The following is an 11,676-nucleotide window of genomic DNA, read 5'->3' on the forward strand; positions in this document are numbered from 1 at the left end:
TGTAAACTGGATCCAACAAGCAACAATAAAAGTCAAACCCGTTATTCACTATTGTCTTTTTAGATTTCATTCAACCTTACACTAATACAAAGTATGACCTCGTTTGAACAATGCACTTGATTTTTGCACTTCATATTACAAACACACAATCAAGATCTAGAAGTACATTTGCTTATACAATCAACATTGCTTATTATGTTCAGAGAATACCAGTAAGATGCATAAGTGCAAGTTCTCTACTCAGCTCATATAAGAACTCTATACCATAGATAATGTCTTAATGTTAACGCATTGATGAGCTTTATCAAGAGATCATCCTCTTATAACATGGACCTTGAATTCGCGAACCAAACCATCCATCTCTTTTTCTAACTCACAAATCACTTTATCAGTCAACTTCACATTGTTCCTTCTGATTATACTACCGAACCTCCTGATTCTCTGGCCTTCAATTCTCCTCTTCAATTTACCAAACTTTTGCTCGAGTGGATCAATCAGATTTATGAACTCAGAGAAGTGTAAGCCATTATTAGCTATGACTTTAGTTGGTATGCGCTGCATTACAACAAAAACATCATAAAACAGATCTGGTACATGATTTTAAATTGATGGTTAATGGAAATGCAAAAAGACATGAAATTTTTACAAGTCTTACCAGATTTTCACGTTGCATATTCTTCTTGTTCACTGTAAAGAAAGGGTTCATGTGATTGTCCAGATATTGTCTGTCATGTTCTCCAGAAGAACCTATCAAAATTTAAACACAACAATATTAAAAGACAGCGATGCTCAGTCAACTTTACAAGACAGAACTTTCTATCATACTTTTCTCTTTTCTCTCCGTTTGAAGTCCTCTCCTTCTTTCATCCTCTTCCTCAGCATAATTATCGTCGCCATAATCTTGATCATCATCATCATCCTCAATAACTATGATATCTTCACCAGATGTATCTTCCTCACCATAATCTTGAACATCATTAGTATCATCATTATCAGCATAATCAAGAACTGTAGTATCTTCACTATATGTATCTTCCTCATTACAATCTTGAACATCACTAATTTCCTCATCAAGAACTATGATATTTTCACTAGATCTATCTTCGTCACCATAATATTGATCATCAATAACACCATCATTCAGAACTGTGATATCATCATCACTGCATTTATCATCTTCGCCATCAGATACATGTTCGATCTCTTTGATTTGCTCTGAACTTCTAAGCTTTTTACACGTTTCATGGCCAAAGATACAGAAATTGAAACACCGAGAGCCATCAAACTCAAACTCCAAGAACTCTCCACCTTTCAAACCTACGTTCTTTACAATCTTCTTCCACCCATGAACCATAACTAATCTCTCAATATCACCACAACACTTCCTAAACGCCATTTTCCAAATGTTCCCACAAATACTTCTCACAATTACATTTTTAGGCAACGAGCTTGGTAAAAAGGTGTTGAAAGAGATGGGTAATTCCTGAAATGGATTTAAAGTTTCAATGAACTAGAAATCCCAAGAAAACAAAACCATAAACAGAGTGAAGAGAAGTGTGTGTTTTACCAGATCATCTCCAGATTCATCAGGTAAGTACACTTTGAAGAACTTTGGAAGACGATCATCTACAGAATTTTCTGTTCCATAGAAAAAAAAAAGTCAGAACATATGGTACATTGTGTAATTGTAGAATCAATAACAAAGAAGAGTCTATAAAGGAGAGACCTTCATTCATCGTCATCTCTTTTCTCACTCCCGCTCTTTGGAACCCTAACTCTTTTAATGGAAGTGAAGGTGAAAATGAGGTTTTTCAATATAGAAAAATAGTAAAGCTTGTTTAAAAGATCCTCCGATCTTATGGTTTGCTCGAGAGATTTTGCCCTTTTTAGCAAAAACAGAGAGTGTCCTGTCCTGGTAACGTTTATACTTTATTGCTTCAAATGGAAAAATAAAGACATTAAAGTTACACTAACGATGCAGTCTGTTTTAAATCAAACCAAAAAGTTCAAATACTTGCACATTGGTTAGTTCCTAATTATTGAGATAAGGTCAATCCCCAAAAACTTGAAATGGGCTTTAAATCACGGCCCAACATATTTGAATTAAATGACAATATTAACCTGAGATTATAGAGTAACGTTGGTCCGATCTTCTTTTCAATTTTCAAGTTTTTTCAACCTCTCTTCCCGCTTACGAAGCCGGAATATTCCTTTCTACATCGGCCGAACGATTTCCAATTGCCGACTTGGGACATTGGCGTGAAAGTCCCGACGTGATTCGCTCAGTGTAATTAAGGGGAAACCCTTAGCTAAGCTATACGATTTCGGATTTATCACTTGTCAGATCTCAGAAACTGCTAGAAAGCGAAGGAGGCTAGAAATGGACAAGGATCTCTTAGATATCTCTGGAGGAGACGACGAAGACAACTGGCTTCTGAATAATACTCCGAAGAAAGTTAATTCGAGCCGAGGAAAGAGTTATTTGAATTGCTCCCCTCTCCAAATCCCTAGATCGAGTCGTATCGTTCCTACTCGGCCTCCTTTTTCCCCAATTGGTAAGCGCTTCCATTTCTGGATCCGAGCTTCCTCCTGATAAATTCATTAAGAGTATTTGAACATTTGAATCAGCAATGTTTGAGCCCTTTGTTTGAAAATGGGAATTTATATATTTTAAATACTAGTTGAATTAGCATTGTTTTGAATCTTTGTTAGAGTGTTTGAACATTTCTCCGATTTGTTAGAGTGTATTTTGCGGATACATAAAAGGTGGATTCTTTTTGCAGGAAGAGTAACAGGCAACAACATGGAGCAGCCATGCCCTTCTGTTGATACAGATAGTATCGGAAAGGAGAATTCTAAAGTCGAATTGCCCAAACTGAGTGTGGAGCGACAACAGATGAAGAAGAAGAAAAAGAATGCAGGATTTAATTTGCGCAAAAGCTTAGCATGGGATAGAGCGTTTTCAACGGAAGAAGGTGAATTTTTTTATGGATTTGTTTTCCCATTGTCCTGTTTGTCGTAAAGGTCAAAGGTAATGTACTAAGATGTGTGATATGGCCATGAACCAGGTGTTTTGGATTCATCTGAGCTATCTAAAATAACTGGAACTGCTTGTCATATTGGTGGAGATCGGTTACCAGCCATTCCGGAAGAGTTCAGAGATTCCGTGTCTGCTTCCAAGTGTACTAGTGTTTCACCAGGACTACAAGCACTTGAAGAAAACTTATTTGACGATTTGCCAGTGAATAGTAAAAACAGAGAGAAGAAGTTTGTGAATGGCATACTGCCGAAGTACGCATCACCATCTAAATCCCAATCTTCCATGGTGAGTTTAGTGGACCTAGATTTTATGGAGCTAGTGAGGGTGATCAGTCATTTCTTACAATGTTCCTTTCATAGCCAAAAATTTCCTTGAAGGCGCATTCTATCTAACATTGAATGTCTGCCTTATAGGCCCAGAAAAAAGTTATCTCAGCTCAGGATTTGAGGAGTGGTTCCAAGCGCAGTGGCTGTCCGCGGCCTCCTCCTTTATCTTCATATCCTTTTCTTACTTAAGAGTACCAAGTGTTTAGGCATCGTAGGTTGCTTCTATGCTTTCTTGTTTTTGTGCTTTTTGCTTGTTAACCTTAACTTCCTTGAACCCTGAAAAGACCTGCAAATGTGCATACAACAACATCACGTAGCAGGGATCTGAATATATCTAAAGTTCCTACCACCAAATCTGACCCAATTACAGTTGCAAACAGTTTGAAAAGGACTACTCCAAGTCCAAGCAAAGCGCAAAATAGTCAACCTACGCAATTAAGTACGTCCACATTCAGTTAGCAAATGGAACATCTGCATCTTATAACCTTTTTGGCTTTCTTAATTTTCACAAAAATGCTGTTGCAACATCTTGTTTATATATTGGTACATGGTCACATTACCTTGGTTTTCTCTTCTGATATGACAGAGAACTCTCAGAGGAGCTTAGGATCTGGAAGCTCCTGTAAAAACACTTCAAGCACCAAGAGTAAAACAAAATCCAGTCTCGCGAGTAAATCTTCAATTCCTAAGCCCTCTCTTAAGCAAGCTAGAAAAAATATGGTAAAGCTATGCTTCCCTCTGCAAACCAATATAGCAAATACTTTATGCACTGGAAATTTGCAGCAAATGCTTTCTTTCCCTTTTTTCTTCCGACTGAGAGTAACGTATTGCAGTTTCTTGAACTCCAGATCAGCAAAAGATCAGAAATTCCTTCAGTATCCAACTCACAGCATTCTGTTGTTGGAAAGTCCAGTGTTGGCCCTATGACTACATCAAATGTGGTTATGCTTGGTCATGCATCGACAGACTCTAATGTAATTACTCTGGGCACCTCGTTAGCTCAAAGTTCTTGCAATAAAGTTGGAAACACGCAGCCCGCAGTTTCACGACTGGGAAAACCATCAGGCTTAAGAGTGCCAAAACCCTCAATTGGCTATTTCAGTCAGGTATATTACTGAATTATAACGTGTCATAACTAGTTTTTGTGCTTGTAAATCTCTCATACTTAATATTCCTGATTTTTGCAGTCCGACTCTCAACCGTCGCACAGTGCAGGAGACAAACATAGTCAGCTAGCCAGATCTGATATTTGTTCAGCCTCTCAATTTTCCTTGATTCCTACCTTCAAGAAACCCCAAGTTGCTGAAAAGATGCCCGGTGTCAACTCCAAGGCAGCAACTGGAAACTTCGGCAGTGCAAGTTCAACTGCAAGATTCTCTGCTCAATCTATATTTCTCAAACCTTCACAAGAAAAGATGAAAGTGGACTTGAAAAGCACTGAGGAAGTAGAATCCAAAGCGTTGAGTTATTCATGGAGTTCTCAGATGAAAGAAAACCTGGAGCACCAATGTTCCGTTCAAGGTGATACTGGAAACTTAGTTCTGGACGATACATCTGAGAAGATTTCTACTGCAAAGTGTGAAGAATTCCATAGTAACAGTGAGATGTCGCACTCAGGCTGCAAAAATAATGTGCATGGTGGTTATAATAGGGATGAGAAAAGGAAGTCTTGCTGCTCAGAAAAAGAATACTGTGCTTCACCGCTGAAAGATTCAATGGATTCACCGATGCAGGGTCCTCCATGCGATGAGTTAACACTGTTTAATAACTACTCACAGTTGAAAGTCAGCAATCAGGGGGAAGAAGATATGTTTTCCACCAATGATTTTAGTGGAGATTTTGATACCCTGGCTGTACATGGACAACCTCTAAATGAATGCGTGCACCCTGGAAATGAAGAGGAGATTAGTCCTTGCCCTTCTGGAGAAAAAGATGCGTTAATTGTTTATTCTACTGAAAATGTAGCAAAGCAGCCTGAGGTTTTGAATTCTTTCACTGCAGACCCAACTTTCAATGGGGATTTTGATTCAATTAAGGGTGATGTAGATGATCCATCTTCTTCAGTAAATCAGTTAGGTAACACTGAATATGTTTCCCTACCTTTGCGGCCTGCTGAAGCACCAGATTGTGTTCAATCACCATGCAACCATCTTGAGGAAAATGCTGTGTCGAACTCTATTTTGTGTGATCATAACATGGTGTGTAATGGTCAAGCTGTACTAGAAATGGAGGTAAGAAGTGAAAAAAGCAATATCACAGAGACAAACTGTGAAGCTGATTTCGTTGGTCCATTTTCCGAATGCCAAGACTTGTTTAGAGAATCTGAAGAACAGCATTTGTCGAGCCATTCAATCTTTGAAATGAAAGAGGGTGGTCATGAGATAGATGTCTTGACCAGGGACGAAAGAGCTAATGAGTCTGATATGCAGATAGAATGCTTTACTGGTTCTTCTGATGCTGACAACATGGAACAAGTGCAATTACTAATGCCTTCTTCCGTTGAAGTTAGCAAGGAGGTTCAACCTCTGGAATTATGTCATGAGCCCTTCCCTGAGAAATCAACTTCTGAAAAGCAGAAGCAATACAGTTGTTCTAGTAGTGGAATTGCATCTGATGTAAATGTTGGTAGTGTAATGAAACAAGCTGATCAACTTGGAACATTAGTTGGTTGTTCTCCAGAAAAAGATGCATCTGCTGCTGTTTTCTCCTGTTCCAATGAGGAGCTTGAAGATAATTCAGAGCTGGAGGATATGGATTTGGTTACAGACTCAGATTTCTCGGATGAGGAACTTGAGGATAATTTGGAGCGGACAGAGGTGGATGTGATTACTAATTCAGAGCTTATTAGTCACATTGATGAGTTTTCAGTCAAGGGCATTCTTAAGCAAGAATTTCCCGTAGTAGAAGATATCCATACTGCATCAGGCCTGTGTGGAAAAACTAAAATTCCACTGAGTGAATCCATCAGTTCCTCGAATTCTATATCTGGAGATCCTGAGTGTCTGAATGAGGGCACATTTTTTTCCAGAATACCTGAAGAGATGTCAAAAGAGGATTCAAATTCTGGAAGCATTGAGCATAACTATGTTGTAAAAGCTAAATTCCAGATAGATGCTGAAAAGGATTTCAGTGCACAGGTTACTGGTCGAAATTCCATCCCCCATGAAGGAGAGGAAGTTAAAGTTGTAAAAAGCTCTCTTGATCTTGTAGCATTTGCGCCCAGAGAGGAAGATTCTGGAACTCCAGTAGCCATGAAAGAAGCTTTCTCAGTGAGAGATGATATTCAAATTAACGAGTTCAATGTACTCAGCGATGACATTTTGACATTAGAAAGCAAGGCATCAGAAGGCCAGGATAAGATGATACCACTGTAAGTAATTTAGCCTCCGCTAGTAAACATTTTCTGTTCCTCCAGTGCAGTTCATTTTAAGAATTGGCTGATAATTCATTGTTTTAATAGGGATGCTAAACTTGAGAAGAAACCTGATCCTATAACTGTAAAGCCTCCAAATGCCGTTCCATTTTCTGACGAGTGGTTAGCTGCAATTGAAGCTGCTGGGGAGGTATATAGTTCTCAAATATATGAATTAAACCATGATGATGAACTGACGACCCACTTTCTGTTATCAAATATTATATATAATTATTTTGGCAATGCCTCAGCAGAACTCTTCTGTTAAATATGCAGGAAATCTTAACACTGAAAAGTGGACGTGTGCAACATTCACCAACAGAGAAATCTGCTCCTGAACCAGGTCCATGGTCACCGGTATAATCCTCTCTCCCTCTCAAATTACCATTCGGTGTTGATAAAAGGAAACAAGTTGAAACATTGGGACTTTCAGAACATCTGGACTTGATAAGTTTGATTGATTTTATACCAGTGCTATAGATAACAGCACTACATAGAATTCAACTCCTAATTATCTTTCATAACTGACCAACTTATTAAATAGCTTAATTCAAAGGATAAGCAGATGTGCTAAAGTTAGTTCGTGAAAACTAACTCGAGGAAACCATTTTTTCTTTTGTGATGGCCAGGTCAAGAAGAAGAGTAATCAAGTTGTAGGGCCATTTGACTGTACAAAGTATAATAACAAAGGTCTTCCTCCTGCTTTTGACTGAAAAACTAGGTTTCATCTTCCTTAACCATTTTCTTAGACCCTTTCATCACTAGAAAACTTTGTTAAACACACTCAGATTTTGTATACTTGAGAAATAAAATATGTAGAAAGCACTTGTTGTTGAGGCATGAATCGCTTCCACAAGAGCTATATCTTCTGATCACAAATTTGTGATATTCATGAGGTTAAACCTATAATGGAAGTATTTGACACGATTTGAGACGAATACAAGTGAAGATGTCGTACATTTTCTATTCAATTCCATGACATTTACAAAGATGGAACCAAATTTATGGTTTGCTAGAGACTTAAGAGTCCGATCAGGCTAATTCATCATCATGGACCATGACGGTTTTGCCATTGCATGCATCATCCCTAATTGTTATCTTTGTGTCTGGCTTCTTCAATATTCCAATAAAATTATCATGTTCTTCGATCTTCTCATTTGAAGATAATTAACATAATCAACCCAATTAAATCTTCAAGTAAGAGGATGAATATTCTTAAGTGTAAATTGATGGTAACCTCAAGAACATAACATGGCTATAACAATCCTTTTATTATTGTAAACATGAATTCCTAAAGGATTAAGATTTCTTCAGTTCCAACTTGAACATGAATAAGATTTAAGAAGCTCTCAAACATCAACAGTGAGTTTGGCGTCAAGGTGAGTGAATTCTTGGAAGAAAGCTTTAAAGTGTTCATATGAATGCTCCACGTCATCTGCAGCACACATCTCACGGATGCTATGCATCGACAGCTGAGGAGCTCCAACATCAACAGTCCTTATCCCCACACTGCTTGCTAGGATTGGACCAATGGTAGATCCACAAGCCATATCATTACGTACCACAAAATCCTGCAGTTTTTATGCCCATATACATTAGTTTTGTTTTGGCCTACATGCCCATATCTATAAACCTGTAGCAAGTTAGAAAATTTTCTGGATTACGCTCAGGCAAATCATACCTGAACAGGAAGATTATGCTTCTCTGCTATCTCTCTGAATACGAAAGAAGTTAGGGCATTGGTTGCATAACGTTGATTTGCATTGTGCTTGATGACAAGTCCTCCATGCATCTTCGGCTGATGATTCTCGTCGTGTTTGTCCTATAAAATTAAATCACAATGCAATGATGGATAAACATCAGCTTATGTGCATAAAATATAGAAATTTGTATAGAAGTATTGCCAAATGATGAAATGATTACCATAAAGTTTGGATGTAAAGCATGTGCCATGTCAGCTGATACTAGCAAACTTTTTTGAATTGCTTTCTTAAGCACCTGTAACAGTTAAATAATAGTGAACTATAATGAGCAACAAGAAACAAAAAGTATATCACAAGACCAATTTAATGTTTATCACTTAAATGGGTTGCTACCTTAGTGTCAGAACTGAAGCAACTTGTGATGTGTGACATAGCATCAATCATGACAGGGGATCCAGCTCCTTGCGCGGAATTGGAACCAACTTCTTCGTGATCAAATAGTGCCACCATTCTTATTCCGCTTTCTTCCCCTAAGTCACTTTCAGAAGACGTTGCATCTATAAGTGCCTGTGTACAAAGTTCAAACATATAGTTCAGCATCAGATTAAAATAAGAAATATGCAATTGCAGACAGATTAATTGAGCACCCAAATCAACTGACATTTGTTCATCAATGTTTTCAGTAGCAACATGGCTAAAGTTAGATGTTGAATCCCATTCAAAGAGAGGGACAAATTGTTAGAGATGCTTTAGTTGCACAAAAACAAGGGGGAAAAACAAAAGAGATGCTCACTTTGATGTGAAATGTGACCCATATCAAAACATACACTCAACGGAGTTAACATACTTGTACAGAAACTTCTACTAGGTGGCCAATAAGTTAAATTGGGCCTTAATTCATGTCTTTAAATGTGAAGAACATGGAGAGAGTGGAGGCCAACTAAGGCACAGTTAAGATCAGGAAATATGCACAACGGACTCATATATTCCTCTAAAAGTAAAAGTGAAAGACGTACCTTCAAAGAGCAAAATGACATACAGAGATTATCTAGCCTTCCAGAGAAAATAAATTCTTTTGCTGCACCAGCTAGAATGCTTGGCTGAGTGTCACATGCTTGCAGCTCAAAATCGCATATTTCCTCAGGTTTACAACCCAGCGCATTTGCAATAATCTAAGAATTTGAAAGAGAAAAAAAAGGACTACTTGGTTATTAAACCAGAAGAAGATCTAACATTCACAATGAAAACTATAAATCTCATTGTTCAACTAGACCTCCATTAGAAGTGGGTGATGCTTTGATTTTGAACTAGTTTGGGTACACTTCTTTCCTCCATCAAGTTCACCACCTTCAGCTGGCATTTTGTTGAGCTCCGCCTTCAAAGATATAATTCACACAATTTAAATAAAATGCAAAGAGGCAAGAATTCACGTATGCTGCAAATCTGACAACCATGGTTTGACATCATAGATAAAACAACCAAAAGTTAAAGGTTTCACAAAGATGGGTTCTGGTATCAGCAAATGACTAATGTGCAAACAAAGGTTTTAGCAATACTGAATGGAAAAAAATGAAACAGCGGAACTAAGAAAGAAATAAGTGAAGATGGCTTCCATGTCCTGTAACAATTGTCTAATTTAAGTAAAGTTCCGAACAACATAGCAAGCACTGAAAGAGCACCTTGATAGCTGTTGCCAGTACTGGAACGAGGTGTGTCTGAGTGTTTGGCTTAAAACCTTCACTGTTCACGTTCCTGTCAGCAAGGCATAAGGCAACAAAAAGTCTTATTTTAACTTCTCTACAAAAAGGAGTGAGAAACATATAGTCTTCTGCTTATCGCAAACACAGTTGAAAAGAGTCTAAGAAGTATTCCACTGGAAAGCGGTGATTCAAAGGGAAACCTGTCCAAGTGGATGGCCAAGGTAGGAATCCTCATAATAGGATCCTGAATCCTGACAAGGCGATGAGAATATGAGACAGAACCAGCTTTCTCCTCTTTAACGATAACACGTCCTGCAACTGTCAAGTCACGATCAAACCAGGTATACCACAGGCCACCTCCATAAGTTTGAACACCAACCTCCAAGTACCCAGCTTTGCTAATCTGTCAAACACTTTCTTGTCAAAAAACAAAGAATACTTTAAAAGGGGAAAATTGAAAATCCAAAGAATCCAAACGGGCACCTACCTTTGATACAGGCTTCAATTTGAGACAAGGGCTATCAGTGTGAGCTCCTATGATATGGAACCCGTTTCCAGCTACGTATCTGTTAAGAAAATGCAAAAGATTCTCGCTTTAAGTTGCAGCTAAACTGAGCTCAGAAGAAAAATAACAATTTTTTTTTTGAGAATGGTTGCAATCTCAGGCTAATAGATAGTAGAGAAGAAGAGAGATGGTACTTTTGACCAATGGCAAAAGCAACGATAGTGGAGTAGTTTCTGGTGAAGAAGTATTTTTGGCCAGCTTGGAGTTTCCAGTCATCTCTCTCAAAAACCTGCTCATACCCAGCTTCTACAAGCCGCTTCTTTGACTCGTCTACAAAAATCAATCAAAATATCAGAACTGAAACAGCGACTTTAGTAATTTAATCAGAAAATCAATTGATTGTGTAAAGCTTTGGTGGTGAGAGGAGAGGGGGGAATAAAAAGAGAATATTTGAAAAAGGAAAAGGGATGATGAGGTTACCGACGGCATGAAAAGCGGTGGGGGAAGCATTGAGAAAGGAGAGAAAATCAGAGACGAGGCAGCTCTTCTTATCCATGGTCACTCTTTTATTATGGATCTGATTTCAGCAGAGGAGAGGAGCTTCGAGAGAGCAGACCCGATCGAGTTTTTTTCTTTTGTGTGTGTGTGTTAAGGATCTCGAGCTAAAAAGAAATATTAGTACAGTTAAGATTCTCACGCTGAATATTTTTAGCGGGTTTAAAGGTTTTATTTTTATGAACAAAAACAAAGGAAAATAAGAATTTTCACTTTTTTGTCCAAAAAAAAAAAAGAAAGAATTTTCACTTTAGTTTTTTTTTTGTTTAGTTATAACTTACAAGTTTGTGCTTTTTATCCTTATCTAATAAAATTTGGAGTGAGTATAGTGAGTTAGTGACAATGTTTGAAATAGCTACAAAGTTAAAGAACAAAATATAGTCAACACTATAAGTAAAAGTTGCTTCTTCTTACTTATGTCTATCGATCTATTTC

General features: G+C 37.9%; 3 protein-coding genes across 3 annotated transcripts; 1 reads left to right on the forward strand and 2 right to left on the reverse strand.

Moving 5' to 3' along the window:
• Positions 1-312: 312 nt before the first annotated feature.
• LOC17877370 (B3 domain-containing protein At5g60142) lies at positions 313-1,747 on the reverse strand. Its single transcript, XM_006282180.2, has 5 exons — positions 1,727-1,747; positions 1,568-1,638; positions 826-1,483; positions 656-747; positions 313-555 (listed from the first exon to the last, which is right to left on the reverse strand). The coding sequence occupies exons 1-5, from the start codon at positions 1,740-1,742 to the stop codon at positions 313-315; spliced, it is 1,080 nt and encodes a 359-aa protein (XP_006282242.2). The 5' UTR covers positions 1,743-1,747.
• Positions 1,748-2,206: 459 nt separating this feature from the next.
• LOC17877173 lies at positions 2,207-7,634 on the forward strand. Its single transcript, XM_023777755.1, has 11 exons — positions 2,207-2,555; positions 2,784-2,975; positions 3,069-3,325; positions 3,454-3,536; positions 3,642-3,805; positions 3,953-4,086; positions 4,215-4,472; positions 4,554-6,736; positions 6,827-6,929; positions 7,055-7,135; positions 7,408-7,634. The coding sequence occupies exons 1-11, from the start codon at positions 2,381-2,383 to the stop codon at positions 7,489-7,491; spliced, it is 3,714 nt and encodes a 1,237-aa protein (XP_023633523.1). The 5' UTR covers positions 2,207-2,380; the 3' UTR covers positions 7,492-7,634.
• Positions 7,635-7,968: 334 nt separating this feature from the next.
• Positions 7,969-11,347, reverse strand: LOC17876076 (probable aspartyl aminopeptidase). The gene is made up of 11 exons (XM_006280332.2): positions 11,167-11,347; positions 10,881-11,016; positions 10,669-10,747; positions 10,382-10,584; positions 10,161-10,233; positions 9,755-9,856; positions 9,498-9,653; positions 8,875-9,048; positions 8,702-8,776; positions 8,460-8,600; positions 7,969-8,349 (listed from the first exon to the last, which is right to left on the reverse strand). Exons 1-11 carry the CDS (start codon positions 11,240-11,242, stop codon positions 8,128-8,130), a joined length of 1,437 nt encoding a protein of 478 aa, XP_006280394.1. The 5' UTR covers positions 11,243-11,347; the 3' UTR covers positions 7,969-8,127.
• Between the last annotated feature and the right edge of the window lie 329 nt (positions 11,348-11,676).

The sequence above is a fragment of the Capsella rubella genome, unplaced genomic scaffold (genome assembly GCF_000375325.1).
Source record: "Capsella rubella cultivar Monte Gargano unplaced genomic scaffold, Caprub1_0 scaffold_8, whole genome shotgun sequence".
NCBI classification, from domain to species: domain Eukaryota; kingdom Viridiplantae; phylum Streptophyta; class Magnoliopsida; order Brassicales; family Brassicaceae; genus Capsella; species Capsella rubella.